The sequence below is a fragment of the Mustela erminea genome, chromosome 11 (genome assembly GCF_009829155.1).
Source record: "Mustela erminea isolate mMusErm1 chromosome 11, mMusErm1.Pri, whole genome shotgun sequence".
Taxonomy (NCBI): domain Eukaryota; kingdom Metazoa; phylum Chordata; class Mammalia; order Carnivora; family Mustelidae; genus Mustela; species Mustela erminea.
In genome coordinates this window covers 102,425,378-102,449,931 of record NC_045624.1, presented here as the reverse complement: position 1 = coordinate 102,449,931, position 24,554 = coordinate 102,425,378, and the positions used below count along the sequence as shown (strand labels likewise).

Sequence of the window (24,554 nt, the reverse complement as noted above, 5' to 3'; positions counted from 1 at the left end):
TAAAAACCTCAAACACTGATGAAATAAATTAAAGAAATACAAAGATACAGTAAGCGTATGGACTGGAACACTGAAAGAAACGGGAAGATTATTAAAAGGTCAGTTCTCCTGAAATTGTTACATAAATTTAACACAATTAAGTTAAAACCATAGCAGGAATTTCTTGTAGGGATTGATAAGTTGATTCTAAAATTTTTACGTAAAAGCAAATACGTGAGAATAAACAAAACGACTTGGGAAAAAAACAAGTTTGGAGGCCTCTACCTGATCTCAAGACTTAGGATTAATCTATGTAATTAAGATAGTGTAATATTAGCAAAAGGACTGACAAACAGGTCAGTGGTAGAGAACAGAGAATCCAGAAAGAGACCCTTATCAATATTTATTTCTGAAAAGTTACAAAAGCAATTCAATTAAGAAAAGATAGTCTTTTCAATATATAGTGTTGGAATAATTTAATACCCATGTGCAAAAACACACAAAGAGACCCCATGACTTAAACCTCACATCTAAAATATAATATAATTCCAAGTGGGCCAAAGACCTAAGTGTAAGATGCAAAAGTTGTAAAAAACAAACAAACAAACAAGAGAACAACCAAACTCTTTGTAACCTCAGGTTAGTCATATGATTCATAAAAGAAAGTTGGTAAAGTAAACTCCTTCAACCTTAGAAACTTTGCTCTGTGAAAGAAACTAAGAGAATGCAAAGGTAAATCACAGACTGGGAGGAAATATTTAGAAATCACATTTCTGACAAAGAGCTTGTATCTGGAACACATAAAGAACTCTAAAACTCAACAGGAAAGAAACAAACCATTTAAAAGCGGGCAAAAATTTTGAACAGACTCTCCACTAGAAATGGAAAATAAGAGAGAAATGAAAAATAGCATGAGAAAAAGCTCACCTTCATTAGTTAATAGGAAAATACAATTTAAAACCATAATAAGACACAGCTATACACCTTTGTCTTTGTCTTAATCAGACTGAAATTTTCTTCAATATAGCATACATCACTCTGCCCATCTTCTAACCTTGCCATGTTAATCTGGCTCCTTCTCCTTCCCCCCTTCACCTGCCAATTCCTCCTGATCCTTTAAGAATAACTCTTAATTTAGGCACCATTAATTCTAAGAAGTTTGTCCTTTGACCTCACTCTCACTCCCCACATCTGGGTCTGAATTTGTGGCCCTTGTAATAGGTGATGACGGGCCTTCCATTTTACCTCTCACCTCATCTATCAAATACAGAGCGTTCACTTCTTTAATTAGAGGTTTTAGTACTCTTAACTCTGATCTCCATGATGTCAGACTCTGTCTTCTTCAAGGTTATATCCCCAGAAATTAGCACATTAAAAATATAGTTGAATGAGTAGATAAATTCATATAAGAAAAGTTCTATGTTCCTTCATGTAACCTCTGTCTCTGTTTGACCCACCCTTGATCCCAAACCCCCTTAAGTTTCTCATAGCTGCCACGATAGTCTGTCAATCCCTAGTCGTTTGCTAATTAAAATCCTTTTTCCTTCATAAGAGGAAGGCCTGGTTTCTCTAGGTAGCTTGTTCAGCTGACCAAAATTGGACACCCTGTCCTCTGAATTACTATCCTTCGCCTTAGGTGTCCTCAAATGAGAATTCTGTATCATGGATACATTGGTCTTATGGAGACAATGTCAGACATGACAGCATGAACACAGTTTCAGCTGCTTGGTACTTCACTATAAGACGTTGACTTCTGGGTCTCCTGGGTGGCTCAGGCAGTTAACTGGTTGCCTTTAGCTCAGGTCATGATCACAGGATCCTGGGATGGAGTCCTGCATCAGGCTCCTTGCTCATTGGGGAGCCTGGTTCTTTTCCTGCCTGCAGCTTCCCCTGCTTGTTCTCTCTCCCTTTTTTGACAAATATATAAATAAAGTCTAAAAAAAACAAAAAAACCAGACTTCCTCTTCTGCCATTATGATGGAGGTCTGTTCCTAGGTGTGATCCCTTGGTTGGTTCAAGTCACCAGCTTTCTCCACACTGTAGGCGCTGATAACAAAGGATACTGTTTGTCTGTCTTTATCTGCATGTGGCCTGAGTCAAACATGCGTACCAGTCCCTCCCTGAGTTACAAAAGTTGGAAACACAAGGTGACATCATTATCATGATAACACCCAGTGTTTGCATATGCTTCATCGTCTTAGCCCTCTTATGTAAGGTTAGTGCTGTTGGGGGCACTAGGACTGGGACTTGATTTTATGGTACTTATAACACTGTTTGGAGTATATTAGAAGCTTCATAAATGTGATTCACAAATGGATGGCTTTGAAATTGATTATTTCTCCACCCAATATGCCTCGCTTTAAGGTTCGGGAAGCCAAAGTCAGTTAATTCTAGACTTGAGTCTTCTGCGGGCCATGAGACTTTGAAGTCACTGGAGAACCCATGTCGCCTTGGTTTTCTTCTCTGGGAAACAAGATGCTGTTACCCAAGCTGCATGACTCACATGACGATGTGAGTGTGGAGAATACAGGGGACAACAAGTGTGTGAGTGTGTGTGCTGCCATTGCCTCCAACGTGGAGAAGCAGCTTCATAAAGAATTTACTCCATGTGCCAAAAGGTGAAAGTTGGTGTACTTCTGCTTTCTTATCTTTTGCCTTAAGTATGAAAAAGGAAACTCCCCAGAGGAAAATAAAGCACACTTCAGGATTGTTGCTTCAAAAACCCTACGAAAGATGTTGACTTGTCCAGTTATCTCCGTGACAGAGAGAACAGAAAAGTGTCTCTGAGCCAGGTTGATGCTGTGACCCTGAAAATAGAGAGGTGAACCTCTTGACAATTAATTGAAGTAAAGAATTTTCTTCACTGTGGTTTTCCGACTCTTCCACTCCTGAAAAGTTCTGGTTGTGAGAGAGAAGTCAAGACTTAGGCCAGTGAAGGAAGAGTCACTGAGAAACATCCCATCTTACAGGGTTGGGGGAGAAGTCTTGGTCTAGAGAAGTCTGTGCACTGACTTCAATGAGGAGTGAGGAGTTCCAGAGTCAGGGCCACCCTTTGTTTATTCTAGAGGAAGACTGAGCTTGGGGTGTGGGAAGGAAGACTGAGCTTGGGGTGTGGGAAAGATTTCTCCTGGTGTGTAAAATGTCTCACTTAGGAGATGCTGGGCAGAATCGGAATAAATAAATAAGCATTCTGAAGAATGCAGTTCATGGGATTACAGATGATGGAGAGCACGTGCTCAAAACCACTGCATCTTATGTGAATACATCAAGCCAGATACCGACCAAACGCACATAGATTTACATACACGGGGCAGCCAGCAGCCAACAGCGACCAACATTTCAGTTCTCTATGCATCTTGGTTGGCTGTACAAGGAGGGATTTATTCTTTGCTTCCTTCCAGTTCTAGCATCCTGATACTGTGAGCAGTTTAGTATGAAACCCTGTTTGAAAGCTGGTCTTGTCCAACAATAGATTGGGGGGGGTAGTATTTTCACCCTTTGCATTTGTAATTACAATGTTTGTTTTGTGTTTTTGCGGTGCAGACACAGGATGGTGCCCAGACATGTGTGAGTGTTCTCAACTGTGTATAGGGTAGGTGGGGAAAGTGTGTAAGACAGAGGCCAAGAACACTTGTCATCTGCTAGGGTGTCTCTACCAGATCCTTTCTGGACATAATGTTTGCTCCGACACAAAAGGGCCAGTGGGCTGGGGCCGGTGCTGGATATGCCCGGTGTGCCTGCTGGGTGTAGGAAGGACGGGGCCGGCGGTAACAAGAATCAATATATATTTACGGCGGGGGCGGGGGGGGGGGGTGCGCGGAGGCTGCAGGGCGGGGCAGCGCTAATGAGAGCAAGCCCGGCTTGTGGTTGGTTCGGGAAGTCTGGTACCCACAGAGGAGCAGGGAGGGAGGGGATGCGGGCGGGAGGATAAAGCGATGAAGTGTGCTGCGTTACCGCGCGTCAGGCGCCGTTGTGGCTGCCCGAATACCGTGCGTCTCTGACCGAGCCGGCCCAGTCCTCGCGCGTACACTACCGAGCAGCGCGCGCCTCTCGCTGTGGTCCTGGCGGCGGCTACTGCTCGCCGCGAGCCGCTGGAGCGCTGCGAGAGCGGGTGGGCGCCCCGGTCCCCCGGCAGGTGCCCGGCGCGCCATGCAGGGCACGTGCGCCCCCCGGCTCTAACCTGCGCGCTGACAGGAGCATGATCTGTGCCCAGGCCGGGGCTGCCAAGGTAAGCGAGCGCCTTGCGGGGACTCTGCCTGCAGCCCCTTCCCCCGCCCTTCTCTGGGCGGCTTCCCCGCCGCTCCCGAGGCCCCGGCAGCGCCCTCCCTCCCCAGGGCCCGGGATCCACCCTCCTCCCCACCCTCTCGCTTCTCCCGCGAGGTTCAATTGTCAGCGTGGGACGTGCCGCCGCCCGGGCCGGGCAGGCATCCCGGGGGGCGACCCCGGCTCGGGTACGGCAGGCACACCGGGCCCTCCTGCGGGGCACGGAGAGAAACAAAGAAGCCCCCAAGCGGGTTGGTGGCGCCTCCCCCGCCCCCCGGCGCCCTCCCAGCGGCGAGGAGGTGTCAGGGGAGGGGGCGGAGAGACCTACGTAATCCCCCTTCCCAGCCCACACCCACCCCTTGCGAACCAAGGCTCCGAATTTGGGCTTTGCCTCGGGTTCCCTCGTGGACAATTGTGTCCCATGCAATGCCGTGGTTAGCCGAGCGAGTCCCCAGCCCCGCGCGAGCTTGCCAGTGCTCTCTCAGGGGGCGCGGGGCAGGTCGGGGCCGTGCTCCCCTGGGTGGTGGCAGGATGCGCTGTGTGGGTGCTGCTCCAGCGCCTCCCTGTCCCCGGCCGGCGGCACCGCTCAGCCGGGCCTGCCACCTGAGTTTTAGCCGGAGCAGCCCGTTTCGTCGCCTACCGTATTGCGAGCCGCACGCAGGCGGGGAGGGAGCCACTGGGAAAAATGCGCGCGGTCCATTTTTAGCTAGAGGTGCGCTTCCTTCTACCCCTACATTCCCGGGCCGTGACAATGCAGCAAAATCCGAGGGCTCGAACAATGTGGCCCCTCCATCCCCGCTCCGCCAGTGCCTTGTGATCGCTCTGCCGTTTTGACGTCTCGGCCACTTGGCAGATTTGCGGAGTGTGGGTGCGTGGTCTGTCTCTCTGTCTTGCACACAGAGACCATAACTTCCCTGCCCAATTTGAGCGCGTGGGGGGGGAGCTGGCAGGGACACAGGCTGCGGAGATGCCCGGCTTCCTGTGGTTCCGGGCACAGAGCGCCCCTGTCTGCATTGAGCTGACACCAGATAGCATGTGGGGATTTTCCTAGTTGCTGAAGATATTTGACGTTGCTATAGTTTTGTGCTTACTTCTCTTGGGATCTGCAGTGGTGCAATTCTCCCCCTTGTTTTTATTTTTTTCTCTTTGAAAAGATAACAAGGCTGTGTTCAGCAAAAATGTAAACAGGACGAGCAGCCTAGTTCAAAGACTAAGGGAGGCATCTTCTCTCTTTTCCTGGGATTTAAACGCGATTTAGGAGGGCAGATGCCCTACCTGAAAAGGCCAGACTTTAAAGACTCAGGCAGTGTCGCGGTCCAAGGCGTCTCAAAGCAGGTGGCCAGATCTGCATTTCTCATCAGCGGACTCGCGCCGGCTGTGGCTATTACGGTAATTCGTTCTAGATCGGGGATTCATTTTGAAAATGTGTGTTTTCCACTAAGAAGGGATTAGAGTCCAAATGCCTACCCTGTGTGTATGAATGTGTGTGCGTGCTTGGAGCAAAAGAGAGTGGCAGAATTCCCTGCTGCCCCTTCCCTCTGTTTGCCGCCTCCTCTGGAATGTGGCATTGGGGGGGAAAAAAAAGTAGGACTATTTTAGTTCCTAGACCCACAGGCAAATTGAACTTCAGAGTGTTTCATTTAATAAACCATGTTCTGACTAATTCTGGAGTCCCAGTCTAGGGCAGGTTAGCAGCTTTGTGGAATGACAGTTCATTTTGTCTCAGGTAGTTATTTCATGAAGGCAAATTGCCCAAGTTTGTTTAGATTGTGACATTATTGACTTGGTTGGGAGACCACCAATAGGCTGAGCTGGCACAGCCTATTAATGGATCAGTAGAGAGAGACTGCAACGCCTGTGACTTGTGTCTGTACCGTCATTTGCTTCCCTTTGCGCTTCTGGCTTTTAAAGAAGGGTGTTTTTAAAAGATCATTTAAGCGTTAGTCTCTGTGATGCCTGCATCAGATATGATTATCAATGCAGGGAGGACTAAAAGGACAGATGTGATTATGGGAGGGGAAGCCTCTGCCATCTCCCCTCCTTATCAGTGAAGTGAGAAAGTTGGACTGGCTGATTTCTGGGGCTCCTTCCAGTTCTAGCATTGTGTGATAATGGTAGAGGAGTAAGAAAAGTTACCAAGTTTATCAAGGCCAATAATTATAGCCCAAATTATACAAACAACAAAGGGACAGATTATAGAATTTATGGTTTGTTTTAACACCTTGCAGTTTGTTTTAACTCTGGCATCTGCATTTTCTTCTAGATGAAATTAGCCAATGACTCAAACAGGTCAAATTTGTTTGCTTTTATTCCCTAGGGCAAAAGATTTGGTAGGGTCTGGGGTACCTAGAGGAATACTGGGTAACAGATTTTCTCCTTGTTTGTGGATTAGTTCTTTATTACAGTCTCATCTTTTGTTAAGTAATGGACAATATAGCTTATTTCCAATGATTGATTTTTGTTTGTTTGTTTTTAGTGAAAGACTCTAAGTGGCTGTTTCATTGGCAATTGGTAATAGCGTCTGATTTACTTTCCCTGACAGAATTTGATATTGTTCACAAAACTTGCTAGCACTGATGCTCTTTATAGAAATGAGGCAACAATTATGCTAAGGCAAGCAAAGCATTTTCAGGTGCTTGTAGTAATTTCTACAGTTTGGGAGTGGTTGGGGTATTTGGTCATCGATTTATGCTTAACTACTCAATTTTCCACTGTACTCTGCTCATTGTTTTAAAGTTACAATTATAATAACATCCGGGACTAAGGATACCTGCCAGGCGCAATGAAGTATCCCCTCTCCTGTTTCCATAGCCTTCTCCTTCATACCTCTGAGGTAGCTCTTATCATACTGCAGTTGCAGGAGGTGTGAAAGGACCACAGCCTCCTTCAATGTGCTGCGAGCACTTTGAGGACAAGGACATTGTTCAATTCATCTCTCATCTCTCTGGCACATTGCACTTTGCCCAGGACAGGGGTATGTTCTCAGGAATGTTGGTTGAGTGCATTTCAGGTCATAACAATGCCCTCTACTCTTTTAGGCAGGAGGTAGGTGGGAATTCTTCCCTTCGTGAGTCAGATGGGCCGATCGAAGGGGTTATGTAAGCCTCTGAAGGAACAGGTGAGCCAGGACTCAAATCTGTGCCTTCCCTCATGCTGCCCCAGAGAAAGGTTTCCCCCGGCTCTCAGGGAGAAATCACGGAGATTGCAAGACTGCCCGCTTGGGTTCTTTCTTACTTGAAAAACCTGGGTTATCTTTTGATAAAATTGATCTGATAGCTGCTTGGTTCTGTCTTGCTGTGGCCTTAAAAGGGAACTTATTCAGCCCCTGAACTCCAGCCCACAATTAGACGGTGAGGGTGAGCCCCACTCTGCCACTTCCTCTCTAAGATTGGAGCTTGCTCCAATGATGGACTTATCTAGGGAATGCCCCTGGCGGAGAGTTGTTCTGTTGGAATCACATTTAACCTCTGAAATGAGCCAGCAGCTAGACCAGAGACAACCATCATTGCTGGGCCACCAGGCCACTCTGACTGTCTCCTCGCAGTCGGATTTCTACACCAACAGGTGTGACTTACAGACAGACCCCTTGCTTCCATCCGGTCACCTCCTTACCTTTTCATCCTGAAAAGCAGGACGGGTTACTATTAGGAAACCAGGAAGTTCAAATCCACATGCCTTCCTGTAAGGCAACCCTAAGCATGTTTGACACTCATGGACTTTTAGAGAAAACAGTGTGGAATGTTCCACGCGGCTTTTTTCAAGTCACTTTCCATCTCTGAGGTTTGATTTCCTCCTCTTTAAAAGTAAGGAGTTGAACCAGGTAATCCAAAAGGTCATGTCTAATGCCGTGATTCTGGGATGGTTTTTGTGGGTTTACTCAATTGAATTAGAGGGAGACAAAGATTAGTATTAATTATAATTATATTAATATTTACACTTATTTATAAACCTAACTTTGCAATATATCTACTAGAAACACTTAAGGCTATGTGTGCTAGCCTCTGGGTTATCTCTGTTAACCATATTGTCCATAAGTAGCTATCACAGTTCTTTCTTATTTGTAAAATTAGATTTACTATATGAAAGGAAAAAATCTGTGGCATTTCTGTTCCCAGTGAGGAGAAAAGTGGATGATCCCCAACTTTTGTATAAAATGTCTGTTAGTTTATGGTTTGATAGTCAAGTTTTGAGGACCTAGAGTAAAATGTTTTTATTCTCACCATGGAGTGTGTTTCACAGCTGAGTAACCGTGGCGGTCAGAAGTGTTCCCTGGGATTCATCTAACAATGTTCCCATTGCCTTCTGGTCCCTCACTTTGCTCTTATTTATTTACTTATTTACTTACTGTTTTGTGTTTCTGCCCCTTCTTGAGTTCGGCTGACCTCCTGCCTCAGCCATAACACATTGGGGAATGGTAGCTCTGCCCACTCACCCTTACCCCATCCCACTGGATGCAGGCAGGCGTCTCATAATCTTCCATCTGTCTCAACACTTTCTATCTTCTTAAACTTTTTTTTAAAGATTTTATTTATTTGTTTGACAGACAGAGACCAAAAGTAGGCAGAGAGGCAAGCAGAGAGAGAGAGGGAAGCAGGCCCCCACGCTGAGCAGAGAGCCCCATGAGGGGCTCGATCCTAGGACTCTGGGATCATAACCCCAGCCAAAGGAAGAGGCTTAACCCACTGAGCCACCCAGGCGCCCCTCTATTTTCTTCATAACTGTTGCTTCTCAAGTTAAGATACAATGAGGTTTAGAGGCAGACTAGCTCATCTGATGATTTTGTTGGACATCAACATGGACTTTCTAATCACTGGGCATTTGTCCTAAAGCCTCCTTCAACACTTTAGGAAACAAAGCAGTATGTTGGTGATTTATATGTCCCATATCATAATATTTGGATGTATGGGCATTTATTGGTAAGTGGTTGTCATGTTCTGTGACATGGGCATTGTAGAGAAAATGATAAGCAGTCCATGCACAATGACAATAATGTCACTGCTTATGGGCAGGGTATCACCAAGACCACTGAGCACCCTGGTCACTAGACAATGACATCTGGATTCCCCATAGCAACCAGGAGTTGTGCCCTGTTCACACTCTTCCTGATTTGTTGGCCCAAAACTTGATGTACACAGAGGATTGATAAATAAGGATGTACTGTACAGACAGGCTATTCTGGTGTTACCCAGTATCTGTTGCCTTGCAGTATTTTGGGGAGAATTCAGTGTATGGAACTTAAGCTGGTGTTGTTGGGGTGGGGGGTGCTGGAAAAGGATGCCATCTGTGCCCATAATGACGAATGCCATCATGGAGACTTCACTCGGGGTCCCTTTTATATATTTAGTGGAGCAGATTTTCCCTTTCACACTTTCTAGATCTATTTGGATTGAACAGATGTCAGGGAAATATCATGTGTGTGGAAGGGAAAAAAAGAAGACCAGAATTCACATCCATGGCCAGCGATTGTGATTCAATCAGTTTGTCCTTAAACTGACACTCATTTAACTTGTACACATGTTCCCTGCTTTTGCTTTCGGGGTTTAAGTCATGACAGTTTGAGAAACAGAAGTCTCAGTCCTGCAATTCAGAGGTTCAGGTTAAGGGGAGACTAGGGTTGGACACATTAGACCTTGCTTGCTTGCTGTCCGCAGCCACAGCAGCTGTCCATCATGGTCCCTCCTGCAACACACTGACCAGCCAGAAAACCACAGGATGTGATCGATTGGTGTTTACTCTTAAAAGAACTTCTCTTTTAAAGTGTTGTTATTCTTAATTCCTTTTACCATCAAAATGTAAGACTACTCAGTTAACAAAATCGTCCCCTCTATTTTGTGCCTAAGTAATTTTTGTGGAAATGAACTTTCTGAAGTTGAGAAAGAAGTAGTTTTGGGGGTCACCCCTGTCCCTGACAAGACAAAGGACTGGCTTGTAAAGGGACTGATGGGAACAAACAGTTGACACAGAAACATGCTGTGATAGGGGACATTTCAGATGCCTCTCCAGACTCCACACCCCTCCCAGCTGGTCAGTGTTCTGTTCCCTCTTACAGAACACACCTGGATAAAGTGGTCCACGCTGGCTTTCTTTAGTCCCCCTGTGTGAGCCTGTGAAAATGTATTTTATTGTGTAATGTTTAATTGACGCTAACAAGATGTTTAACATATCTGTGAATTATGAAGAAAATAAAACAAATACCGGCCAGCCGTGTAGCCTGAGACCAGAATACTGTGGGTTCATTGGAAGCACCATGTGTGCTCCTGCTTTGTCTCTCTGTCAACCTCGCAGAGCACCCATTCAAGCTCTGGTCCCCACCCTTCCTTCCCACTGTCCCCATGATGGTCACTGGTGGTGTCTGCTTATCCAGTACCAGGCCAGCTCCCATCTGAGTGCCGCTGATCACACCCTAGGGTCCGTTTTCTCTGTCCTGAGACCTTTGCTTCTAGAACACCAGATTCTCCTGGCTTCCTACTGTGTCCCTGGATCTCTTTGTTAGGCTCTCTTGATGGTCGCTGATTTTTTTATCCCTACATGATGGAATTCTCTAGGGCTTGGCTCTCACATCTCTTCTTACCTATATTTCTGCCTTTGGTCTCAATACAGCTTTTATGCCAATGATCATCAAGTCTATCTCAGTGGTCCTGGCTCACCTTAGAATGCTACCACTGGCATCTCCCTGAATGCCATGCAATCTAAAATTTGTCTGTGCAAAACACAAACCCCAATTTTCACTCCTCAAAGCTGCCTTCCCTTTGGAGCTCTCCGTCTGTGTAAGGGAACGCCTCTGTTCTTCTGTTGCTCAGGCCCAATGCCTTTGATCCCCTGACTTGTGTCTCTCTTCTAATCCGGCTTTTTGCAAATGGCAGTCCCTTCTTCTCACCACGTCTGGCCAGCATAACCAGACTTATCTCAGCCACCATGCACGGATGCCCAACCAGTCTCCTGCGTGCCCTGCCCATCTGCAATCTGTTCTCTGTACAGCAGCCCAAATGATCATTCATTCATTCACCAAATATTGACTCAATGTCTGCTATGTGTCAGGCATTATTTTAGGTGTTGGCATGCAGCATAAATACAACACAGAACAGTCAGAAATCTCTGTTATTTCTTTGCCCACAGTCTTTGATGGTTCCATCCCTCTGAAAATGAAATCCAAACTTCCTGTTTGGCCAACAGCCCCTTTATAACTGGGGCTCCCACTCCTGCTGTACCAGGCCCATGTCCCCAACCTCCTTAACCTTCCTTAACCAAGCCACTCACACTCTCATCTCCCATGCTGTTCCCTTAACCTGGAAGGGATGCATGTGCAGGGGGAGGGGAGGCTTCTCCCAGGTATGTGCAAGCTTGACTCTCGGTTGATGACATATCACTTCTTCAGAAAGGCTTTCCCTGACCACCCATGTATACACTGCCTTCTCTTCCATCTCCCTGCTTTCTTTTTCTTCACATTTCTTGACACCACTTGATTTGTGATGTATTTGCTTCCTTATGCGTCCATTGTCTTGTCTCCCATTCTGTCTTGTAAATGCCTTAGACCAGGGACTTGTTTATTTGTCCAGTGTCTGGAACAGTGCCTGGAACATAGTAGCCACACTCTTTTATTTTTTTAAATTTAATTGAATTTCATGTAAATTCAGTTAATTAATGTATGCTGCATATTAGTTTCAGAGGCAGAGGTCAGTGATTTTTCAGTTGTATATAACATCCAGTACTCATTACCTCATGTGCCCTCCTTAATGACCATCACCCAGTTACTCCATGCCCCACTCACTTCTCCTTCAGCAATCCTCAATTTGTTTCCTAGCGTTAAGAGTCTCTTATGCTTTGTCTCCCTCTCTGATTTCGTCTTTTATTTTTACCCTCCCTTCCCCTATGTTTTGTTTCTTAAATTCCACATATGAGCAAAATCATATGATAATTATCTTTCTCTGATTGACTTATTTCACTTAGCATAATACCCTCCAGTTCCATCGACATTGTTGCAAATGGTAAGATTTCATCCTTTTTTAATGGCTGAGTAATATTCTATTGTATATATGAGTCACATCTTCTTTATCAATTCATCTGTCGATGGACATCTGGGCTCTTTCCATAGTTTGGCTATTGTGGACATTGCTGCTATAAACACTGGGGTGCAAATGCCCCTTTGGTTCACTACATCTGAATCTTTGGGGTAAATACCCAGTGGTGCAATTGCTGGGTCATGGGGTAGCTCTATTTTCAAATTTTTGAGGAACCTCCATGCTGTTTTCCAGAGTGGTTGCACCAGCTTGCATTCCCACCAACAGTGTAGGAGGGGGATTCTCCTTTCTCTGCATCTTTGCCAAAACCTGTTGTCTCCTGATTTGTTGATTTTAGCCATTCTGACTGATGTGCAGTGGTGTGTCCTTGTGGTTTTGATTTGTATTCTGAGTGACGTTGGGCACAGAATAAAATCTTTTCAGAATCTGTGGGGTTAGAGTTTGGATGGTATTTTCAGGTCTCTGGATCCTCCAATAAGTGATTTCCATAAATGATTTCCCCTACTCCAAAAGGTGGGAGTTGAGTTCTTCATTACTGCCTGGGTATTTTTTTTAAAGATTTTATTTATTTATTTGACAGACAGAGATCATAATTAGGCAGAGAGGCAGGAAGGGAAGAAGGCTCCCTGCTGAGCAGAGAGCCCGATGCGGGACTCGATCCCAGGACCCTGGGATCATGACCTGAGCAGAAGGCAGAGGCTTTAACCCACTGAGCCACCCAGGCGCCCCATACTGCATGGGTATTGTGTTGGTACTCAATTTCTGTGTTACTAATCCAGGCTGGCATTCTCTCATGATTAAAGCTTGTCTTTGCTTCCTCCTCACCCCAGGGGCAAGTAGCTGTTGGTCACTCCATTGTCCTCAAATTTGAGTAATTGATTTGTTGTTATTAGGACTAGATAAAACTCTCTGCCCTCTGGTCTCTGCCTCCTCTGGTCCACACTGATTTTTTTTTTTTTTATCTCATATGTTGTTCCTGTGTTTAAAACCATCAGGAGCCCCTAATGTCTACACAAGAAAGAGCCCATTCCCCAGGCTGGTCTTGCAAGTCTGTGGGTGGTGTCCAGCCATGTCCCAGGATTTCCTGTTGACCTCTCCTGCAGCCCACTGGAACTTCTTTTCATTTCTCCAAACATACTTTCCATTTTCCTGTAATGATGTACCTTCGTCCTTACACTGTGTTCTAATCTCAGTTTCCCTAGCCCTCTATAAATTTACCTGTTTTTAAGATCTCGCTTAACTCTTATGTCCTGAGTTTTCCAGTGGATAGAACTCTCCCTGCCCTGACTTCCCATGCGATGGGGATCACTGTATGCTCGCTATTGACTCTCCCGCATTTCAGCCTCCTTACTCAATGATGGGCTCCCCAAGGTTAAGGACCATGTCCTGTTTATCTTAGTATCCTGAAAATACTTGTCCTGCCATTGCAGATATGTCTCTGAATGTTAAATGAATGAGTGCCCCGAGGAACAATCTGAGTTGAGACGGTCTGTATTGTATTGCTTCTAGAATGGCTTTCTGCAGAATGTATGCATCCATGAAATGCATATCATAACACTAAGTGGAAATTTGGAAGAGGTGAACTCTACAAGGACAAGAATTTCTATCCTGCTTTTTTCATCGATTTTCCTAAGTGCTGAGAATAGCGCCCAGGAACAGAACTCACTATTTAAAGGCTGAATGCAGTTTATAGCTGGACCATATCTTCAATTTTTAATATCCTTGTATATAAAAGAGTAAGCCCGAGGACAGGTGAGACTTTCCCAAGATCACGCAGTATAAGACATGGAACCTGTCTTCTGCTGGAACCTGCTGTCCTGCCCAGCCATGAACAGAAGAATGCCTGATAACTTTTCCCAAAGGGACTTTTTTTTTTTTTTAAGATTGTATTTATTTATTTGACAGAGAGAGAGGGAACACAAGCAGGGGGAGTGGGAGAGGGAAAAGCAGGCTTCCCGCCGAGCCTTTGTGGGGCTCCATCCGAGGACCCCTGGATCATGACCTGAGCTGAAGGCAGATGCTTAACGACAGAAACACCCAGGCGCTGCCCCCTCAAAGGGAGGTTCACAGTGTTACCTTCTTACCAATGTCTGAGTGACTTCCTTCTTCAGAAGAAATCTGACTTTTTAGATCTTCTGAAAGAAGCCATAGAGAAGAAATTGCAGAATGTCAAAAGACTCAGACCCCAGGCAATAGGAAACAAGATTTGTATGTTACCATTCTGCTTGTGTGGTGCATTCATTTTTGGGAAATGCCTGACAGATCTGGCCCCTTGGCTCTGCTGGGCCATGTTTGGGGACTTTGTGTAAACCTGGTGTCTACTTGAAAGAATGAGATAGTCAGTGTTTCTTAAATCCACTCTGATTCAAAAACAATTCACAATAAAGTATCTGGTTAAATTTCACCAGGGAATTTTATTGCAATGCTGTTCTCTGTCTTCATGACAACTTTGAGTAGCAAGCTAGCACAATGTTTGATGAAATATCTCTCACAAGAACTTTGCAAACATTCTCCACCATTTTGTTACAAGTAAGTAAAAGGCATCTGTCTGGGAAACATACATTCAGGTCCTGGTGTGACATCCTTGGGAAAATAGTTGGAAGTCACTAATTGCTATTTTCGGCTTTTTTCCCAGGAGAGAAGAAAAAATATCACTATATATATACTGAAAAGGCTTTAAGCTTCTAATGAAAAATTTGACCTAGGGACTACTGGATCACAAACCAAAATAAAAATGTATTGTGTGTATGTATACACACACATCTATGTACAGATAATATGGAAATATATATAAAATGTGTAAGTACTGTATATAAACTTTTAAAGTTCTGATTAATCATTTTCAAGTAATTTTCAATTGTTTTATTCACCTAGAAGACATTTCTTGAGTTTCCATTATATGACAAGCATTTGTTTTTGTGCGGGATTTTTACCTCTAGACAAAAATCTACTTGAGTTTAAGGCAAAATTGTGCAAAAAATACAGCAGAATAAAATCCCTGCAGTGGAGAAACATTTCGTTTGAGAAAGCAAATTGAAAGAGTTGTATCTTTTAAGAGTGATTTTTAAAAAGAGTTTTAATTTTTTTAAAGATTTATAATTTTTAATTAATTAGTCTTTATACCCACCATGGAGCTTGAACTCACAACCCCGAGATTTACAGTTATATATTCCACTGCTGAACCAGGCCCCCAGGGGTGACTGTTTTATTTCCACACAGCTAATGGAGCGTCTGTTATATACCAGACACTGGGCTGGGGCCTAGGTTATCCTGGTGAATGGGTATGCCAGAGTCCTTGTCACAGAGCTGAGGGTGAGGCCTTCAAGTTCATCATCTTGCTTCTGAGAATATCCTCACGGTTTGGTCATTACGTAGAACATCACCCTTATCAGGGACTTAGAAATCATTGTGCTGTTCTTCAGCTAAACTTAATTTTACCAAATTGAATGCTTCTGTCCTTGATCTGGACCTTCGGGTCCATTGCTTGAGAACCCAGGTCTGTAGAATCCTGTTCCCTCGTGACTCAAAACTTTGTCACAAATGGTATTTTTCCCCAATGATCTAGAGAATCTTCGGGAGCAGGAGGTACTTTTTTATCTAAATATTTTATAGAGACGTCCATGAACCTCTGTGTCGAGGGATATTCTGTAGCTCAGACAGGCTACCTGCTCAGGACCCATAGGCTTCCAGGATCAGGCGAGGTGAATGGCCGGGTTTGGTGCACATTGTTAGCAGGTGGAGGAGGCCTGGGATGAAGACCGCACTCGACGCGGGGCCTCCCACTGCTGGGAGTGGGGAAGGGAGGCAGGAGGACGGATGGTCAGATTCTCCCCTCCAGAGGTCTGCATCCTGCTCTGGGTTAAATGGCATTTATCGTCTAACCTAGGGTATTTTTTTTAGCTTCTAGAGAAAGTATTGAATGAACCATTTCAGCTATTTAGAGAAAGTTGAGGGGTTATAGCAAGAGAAATAAAACACATCTAAACCAAGCCGTGAGAGTAATGGGAGAGGGTAGGAATTAGGTGTCAGAAGTGTCACACTTCCAGAGAAGGAAAGGAAGGTCATTCTGGGGTCCTGACCCCTCCCTGTTTCAAGCGCTCACTGGTCTCAGTTGAATCATGTAAACGATGTACTATTTTTATCAAAACATTAAACTTCGTGGCAGGAATTTTTTCATGATTGTAAGAGCCCTTGCCTTTGAAATTTCATTTCAGAGGCAGAGTGAATGGCTTTGTTTTTTCCATTTAGCACATCTTGGTATGAATTTGCAGATGGCTTTTGAGGGATCCACATATTTTATTTTTCAGATCTATTTTTTCCAAGTGCCATTAGCAGGTGGAACTCATGACTTCCGGTATTTTTCAGGCAATGAGCTCAGTGAGGTTTGAAAATTAGCTAAGCCATTTATAGATTCATAGAATGCTGGCTAGGGAAGTCACCCAAGCCATGTCCCACTTAACCCTCTCAGGGTCTCCACAATAAGACAGCCATCTCCCAGGGTCACAGCCTCTGCATTTGTGAGACCTAGGATGAGAAGTTGGCTCTGGTCTCCTGGCTTGACCCTTTGCAGCACCATTTGCTAGCTCCCTTTAGGTTTGGGCAGGAAGCTTTTATATCCTTGGAGTCCAGGCAAATAATGGGTTTCAGGGTTGGGGGAGAAGGAAAGCTGCCGGCAGGGGATGGTGAGTCTGGGCCTGTGTTGGTGGCTACTTAGTTTCAAGCCAATTGCTGACATGGGCGAACGTGTTGCTAGTTCTGATTTTTCTAAGAAAACCACAAGACTGAATATTTAAGAGAATTTTAGTTTTTTAAGATTTTTTTTTCCCATTTGCTCAATTTAATAATATGGCAATACTCAGTGAGCCAGACTGGCATAACTGAAAGCCTCTAATTTGCAACTTTTGCTCTAGAGAAACTGTGCTTTGAGGATTTCTAGGATGGAAAGCAAGGCCCATGAGCATGGCTTCAAATAGCCGAAATCGGAAATATGACTCAGAGAGGTGCTCTGAGTCCAGGATGAGAACAAGTGGGCAGAAGATTTTGATTCATTAGTAATAAGGATTTTCTGAAAGAGAATTACTTGAAAACAGTGAGGCATCCGTGTGCCAGTGTCCCACTGAGCAGGGGCACTGGGCCCTTTGTTGGGATGCTGGGTGGAGGCCTGGGGTGCTGTACCTTCCATTACGCTCTCCATGACGAGCTGTAAGGCTGCCCTACCTGGTTTGGCTTCCTACCTGGGAGCTTCCTACCGCCTCAGTGCACCAGGGGAGAAGGGCCAAAACTGTCAGGGTGAAACCCTATACAGTTGGCCCTTGCACGGCGTAGGGGGAGAGGGGAGCCAATCCGACATGCAGTTGAAAATCTAAGTATAACTTTTGACTCTTCAAAAAACGTAAGCACTAACAGCCTACTGTTGACGAGAGGCCTTACCAAGAACACGGTCGATTAACACATATTCTGTATATTATATGCATTACATGCTGTATTCTTACAATAAAGTAAGCTAGAGAAAAGACAATATTATTAAGAAAATCATAAGAGAAAATACACTGACAGTACTGTACTGTATCTACTGGAAAAAAATCCAGGTATAAATGGACCCGCACCGTTACGTGTGTCGTTCAGGGGTCAATGGTGTAATTTGTTCTCACTTTCTTCTTTTTTGAGTAAAACCCCACCAGCTTGATTCCTTCTCCCACTGAGGGATTACTTCTCATCTTCCTCTCTAATTGCTGTTTTCTCCTGTCTATAAAGCACTGTGCAAGGCTTCTTCACCACTAGGAAAATTCCTCTTTTCTTGATTTTTGCTCTACCACCTTACAGATTTTATTTTGAAAATACAGCATGTATATATCATTATGCAAGGGCCTGTGAACTAGGGTTAGCCTGCCTCCAGCTTTTGTAGTTTTGTTGGAACATGGTCACACCCGTAATTTGCATGTGATCTAGGGCTGCTTTCCAGCTGTGGTGGTAGCTGATTAGCGAAGGCAGAGACCCTGAGGCCAGAAAACCTAAAATATTTACTAACTGGCTCTTTAAGAAAAGGTTTCCTGACTCTTGATTCAATCAAATAGATAGCTTGAGAATAAAACCAGGTATAAAGAATAAAATAACAACCACCATTAATGCAATGACCGCGTATTGTTATATTAATGCGTTTCCTCTGGGCATCTGTAATACCAAAATCACACCATAAATACACATTCATGTGCATTTAATAGTATCTCGAATGCATTCTCTTGTCATACAGTTTTTGATGTTTATATGTGTTATTTTAATTGACTGTATAATAATCTATATACCCTTCCATCCCTATGTATCTATCTATTATGGTCATTTTTATTGTGGCACTTTGCAGTATGCTTTCCATATAAAATTTTATTTAATCCTTCTAACCTTATGTAGGAAATATGACTAACTCCATTTTACAGATGGGAACCTTGAGGTGGAAAGTGTTTCTGAGACTTGACCAGCTCACACCACTAGCCTATCTGATCCCAACCGTGCCTTTTCAGCCATTCACCTGTTACTGGGCATTGCACTTAAATTTACCTTATTTTGTTTATTTGTTTAGTGAGGGAGGGTATATCTTAGAAATACTGCTTTGATGAATACCAATGCATACAAATCATTGACTGAATTTCTCATCACTTCCTTAGAAACGGCTCCCCAAAGCAGAACAGATCAATCCTGAAATTACATTGTGGTTTCCTAATAGGCTGACAAATTGCTTTTGGAAAAGTTGTAACAATGTATACCACACACTAATGCTCCATAAGGGTGCTCCCTACTGAGTGCTATGATTTAGCCATTCTGTTTTTGCCCTTTCATCATCCAAAAAGGGATACTGGAGGCTGACACTTTGCAGGGAACTGTGGCCAAGTGACTCCTCTGATGGTGACTTCTGGGAAAGATGTTTTCTGGATAAAAAAGGACAGGCTCAACTACCACCAATATTTCCCTTTCCACTTCTTCCAGCTTCTTGTGACAAAGGATGGGAAGCTTCAGGCTAAGAATGGCAGGAGGAGAGAAAGATGGCCTGGGGGCCTGAGACCCTGGGGGCACTATTTGGGAAAAATACCGCTAGATAGTAAAGCACTCAATTTGTTAGTTTTCTGATAGGCAGGCAGAGACAACCCCATCCAGGGCTGTTTCTGACACTTGCCAATGAAAAGACAAAGAGATGTGAAGCTCTGATTTGGCAAATTCTCTGTACCCGTGTTTTGCCAACACCCTCCCTGGGCGAGGTCTTGGTCTCTTTCCAACTTGTATGCAGTCTTTATATATCATAGATATTAACTCTATCATATATGATGTGGTTATAATGTGTCTACTAATTTTGTTTATGATGCTCTATTGGTTAAGGTGGTGATCTTTAGAGGTCCCCATCAAAAGGTACAATTTGTCTTCACAGTTTGTAATGGGGGCAAATTCCTATTTCCCAATAACCTTGCACTTAATTCTTTGATCATCCAATAAATCTTTCCCTGGATCCATTGTTACACTGGGGAGTGCAAATTGGTGACATTACCATGAAATAATTCCTTCCACATTTATTAGTTGTCATTCTTCCATGAGAAAGAGCTTTCTCTTTCTTCTGTTCTCTTCTTTTTTGGGGAAGAGAGGAATCACTGGGTTCTCATAAATTTTCATTCACTCTTTGTGATACAATCAATTGTTGTCATTTTTTTATGCTCGAATTAACCCAGTTTTGGCCAGTGGGAGCCTTTTATGCTTTTCTAGCACAAGAAATTGAATGCTTATATTTCTTTGTTATTTCCTGCCCTGCTTTTCTCCCTCCTCCTTTCTTCCCTCCCCCTCCTTCCTCCATTCCTCCCTCTTCCCTCCCTTCCTTCTCTTTCATTGGAGTGGGATGTGTTCCTAACATGGGCCAGAACCAGAGCTGTATTAAGTAAAAATGGTAAGAGGAAGTCTTCTTATCTTATTCTTGTCCTTAATTAAATTGGATTTCGTTTTTCACTATTAAATGGTATAGGCTGTTTATTTCAGTTAAAAAAAGAAGTTAGTGTTCCTCTATTCCTAATTTAGAATGTGTTTTAATCATGGTGTAAACGCAGAATTTGGGGGAATTTACAAAGGTCAGCTAGTGCATTTTCTCCTTTGACCTAATGAAATGATCCATTGCGTTACTATATTTCCTAATAGTTAGCTATTTGTATTGTCTTCAAATTCACCCAAACTGAACGTTTTTTATTTTTTTAATTCTGTGTTGATTCAGTATGCTTAGTTTTATATATATACACGTAATAATATCTTTATTTAAAGCTAAATATGAACTATATATAAATGTATTTATATATAACTCTGTATAAAAGAAGCAATAAGATTAGTCTACATTTTTATTATGCTATATATTTGAAATTTGCAAAAATGTATTAGGAAACTGTTGTTTTAGTCCTCCCAAAAATGAATGTGATGTTAGGAATATTATTTCCTGGAATTCAGATAGGATTTATTTGGAAAATCTTCTTGAGCTTTATGCTTTTTTCAGGCAACATGATAAATTAACTCATTAATCTCATAGTTATTGGTCTATTTAGAGTTTCTACTTCTACTTGAGACAAATAATTTTTTTTCCTAGTAAGTTATCTATTTGCCTAAATTGAAATTACTTTTTTTTTTTTTTGTAAATTTTAATTGGCCCCTAACCGGTGGTCTTTTTCTTTTTTTTAATTTCATATTTTCCCTCTCCTCAGTCCCTCTTTTCCTGTCTCCCTCTGTTTCTCCCTTCCTTTTCAAAATAAGATCTGTTCGAATTTTATTTGTTATTTTTAACCCAAGAACTAGAGCTGATGTTTACTTTATCACTTTCTTATATCTAATGCTGTTATTGATGTGTCTCTTTTTTTCTGTTGCATACATTTTGTTTTATTAATCACTAGCTTTCTTCAATTACAAGAGTAATATAGAAACATAGCAAAACCAAAAAATTTTTCAAAAACTATAAAATGGAAGCTAGAAGTTGTCCCTTTCAGCTCACCTGTGTTATACTCCCCAAAGACAGATACGCCTATTTTTTTTTAAAGATTTTATTTATTTATTTGACAGAGAGAGATCACAAGTAGGCAGAGAGGCAGGCAGAGAGAGAGAGAGGGAAGCAGGCTCCCCGCTGAGCAGAGAGCCCAATATGGGACTCGATCCCAGGACCCTGAGATCATGACCCAGCCGAAGGCAGTGGCTTAACCCACTGAGCCACCCAGGCACCCCAGATATGCCTATTTTTAATAATACCTTCTTTGTGAGTTTCTTTTGCTTTTCTCTTTATGCTGTCTTGGGTACAAAGCTAATTTATTTATTTCCATCTTGTGATGGAAATTCCACACCAGTCATCCTTTCCTGCTGAGCCCAGATTTGGATTCAGGATTTTCTCAACACCAAGCCATACGTTGTCACATGTAGGAGAGAACATGCTGCTGTGTCGGCCTTTGGAAAATGCAGTTGGCTACTAGACCTCTCTAACAGATTCACATTTACCCAGATTGTGGTCTTTTATAGCACAGGTTTCCCATTTGTAAATTTTAAGACTAAATTTATTCTTAAACATGAATGTGATGAGTTTCTCATTCATAGATTTGGGTGAAAATTTTCTATTTTATTTAGTTTTTATGGGATTATTTTCTGATGCTTTCACTGTATGGAGGATTTTTTCCTGTTTTATAAGTAGTGTTTTGACTGTGATTATCATGTTTGTTTATTATCTATTTCCCCAAGACTCTTGATATATTATTTTATGATCCCCTGTCTTTGGGAATCATGGAGAAGTCTGAGGAGAACCTAAATTTAAATTCTTTGTAGAAAATTTGTGTGGAATTAGAGCATTTTACCAATATATCAAGGTACATAGGCTTTTGTTGCTGTTGTTGTTTGTATTGGAACTTACTAGAAACATGCAAAACTCTTTTTATTTGTGTTTACAGCACAAGAAAATCATCACCTGTTATATTTGTGTGTATTGGCTCTGCTCCTTTGTCACTGTATTTATATCAGGAGTTTTGTTAGGCTACTTATCTACCAGTATCTCCCTTCTCTTTTTAGCTGACTCATAAACTCTGACTTAATTTTGGAATGGTCCCAGTTTAAGAGCTCAATTCCAAATCTTCCTTGCAATTTGACATATGTGAGCCCAGTGAGATGTAGGTCTAAGTCACTGGGTGGGACTTCTGGGATAGCTCTTTGAATGGGGCTGATTCATCTGGCATACCACATTTGCCTTTACTCTTCCTCCATGTTTAATCTGGAATGTGGTCGTGGTGGCTGGAGTGCCAGCAGCCATCTTGTGAGCTGGAGAAGAAAGCCACACACTAAAGCTGGTAGAAGAAGGCCTAAAAATAAATCCAGGTCCCTGGCAGGGTGGCTGCCTTACCATCCCAGAAATATCATCTCTGGACTTCTTGTCACAGGAGAGAAAGCAAACTTGTTTCTTGGCTAAGCCACCATTAGTGACTTGTTTTGTTTCAATTGGTGTCTTTGAACCAAATGTCTTTCTGACAAACAAATGCCTGTTTCATAAAGGTGAATTAACTGTCTACAGCTGTCATCTTCTCACACGTTGCTTTGTCCTTTGACCCTTTCTTTTTATATTCTTAGGAAACTTCTAATTGCTTTTCTACATCTCTAATTTGAATTCCACTCCAAAGCAGACTTTATTTCTGTTATTGCCTTTTAATTCTTCTTGATCTAGTCCTCAATTTGGGCCACATCTTTTTTTAAATTTCAACTTACATTTCATGCAGTCTCTCTTTTGAGCTCTGAATTTAAGTGTCTTCTGAAACGGTCTCAAGTTATTCTTTACCTGACCTGACGTATGGGTTCACGAGGCCTTTTGTGCATTTATGACATTTATCTGGAGCACAAAATAGAATCAGTTTAGACCCTTCTACTACATGCTGTGCTACCTCTCAAAGTATGCTTTTCCCTGAATCCCCACTTGTCTGTGTATTACACATTTTTTTCCATTTCAGTTTGTTCACCTTTGGATGGTATAACCATCTAGGCTGATGTTCTCCAGGGGCACATATTCTCCTGTCCGTTCTCCTGGGTTCTGTGTGTGTTCTGCCCAAAGCAGAGGGTCCGGGATTAGCTGGAGGCAAGGTGAAACACCTAGATGCAGTCAGACTTTAATGCCTCCTTGACATTTATCTGCTGGGGTTTATCTGGCTTCCCAATTGTTAGATGTGGTTCTGTGATCACTTAAGGGAAATTGGCTCCTGGATCAAAGTAAAAAGGGATGAACTTGTGAGACGCTTCCTCTCCACTCCCAAGGGAGGCTGATTCCAGTCAAACCCTGCTTGACGCCCCATCCTCAGCTGTGTTGAAACACAGGGAGGCATTCTCATCTCTGTACAGGCAGATAACCAGAGGAAGCTCTTCTTCCAGAGTGCTGGAAGGGTCAGGTGCATATTCTGGAAGGATGTGGCTCTTGCTTCATTTCTGAAATTGAAGGATGTGCCATGCCTCCTGCTTTCTGCAAAGTTACCCTCTGAACAGATCACAGGTTTGCAGTCCAGCCCATCCACACTGCAGCTAAGGGAGACTTCTTCCAGGGAGCTGAAAATATCGAACGGCATTATCGATCCCCAGGGCTGTGCTATGGGAGCATGACCATCATTGGAAGTCGACTCACACCTGTTTGGGTGGTGGCCAAGTCAAGCTCAGGATTTTCCAGACCTGAGTCTGAGCCCACTGACATGTCAAGGCATTTCATCTGAGAAATCCTTTTATTATGTCACGTTTAATATATATAAAGCCAAATTTATAACTTCTCGTGGTAATGATATTGTAGTTCTCCTAGCCCTTAAGACTTGTAGTAATGCAAAGTTAACATGTAGGAGGCAAGCAGCTAGCTGGACATAAGAAGTATCACCTTCCAAACACCTTTTCAGGTTGTTCCAGAAGTCTACTTCCATCTTTTCTGTTCTCACTGCTGCCACTCTCGCACAAGATTGAATTACTTCATGTCTGATCAGCAGAAGAGCAGTCCTGCTCATCTCCTTCGTCCGGTCTCTTTTCCCTTCCTCTCAACAAGCATCTCAATTCCAGTTTCTTCATCTTTCTACAGAAGCGCAGTCATGCGACTACTTTGTGGAGGAACCCTTGTCTCCTTCCTTTGATGTGCAGTATCGGGTTCAGAGACCTCCCATAGCTGGATTCCACATTCATTTACCCAGTATTGATTCTCACTGCTGTTGAAGATGGATACTCATCTCATTAGCAGATCTCACACACCCATTCAGCGCTCATCCTCAGCTCTTAAAATCTTATCTATGTTGTTTA

The 24,554-nt window shown here is 43.2% G+C and overlaps 1 protein-coding gene across 6 annotated transcripts in view; it reads left to right on the top strand.

Moving 5' to 3' along the window:
- Positions 1–3,696: 3,696 nt before the first annotated feature.
- HECW1 (HECT, C2 and WW domain containing E3 ubiquitin protein ligase 1) overlaps positions 3,697–24,554 on the top strand; it is a 460,363-nt gene continuing 439,505 nt past the window's right edge. For 2 of the 6 annotated variants that reach the window (XM_032305360.1, XM_032305355.1), the window contains exon 1: positions 5,146–5,631. In XM_032305360.1, coding sequence (XP_032161251.1) covers positions 5,509–5,631 — 123 coding nt within the window. In that variant the 5' untranslated portion in view covers positions 5,146–5,508. Of the gene's footprint in view, positions 3,747–3,821; positions 4,208–5,145; positions 5,632–24,554 lie in introns of those variants that run through there. The other 4 variants (XM_032305359.1, XM_032305356.1, XM_032305357.1 and 1 more) reach the window with 4 other exon arrangements.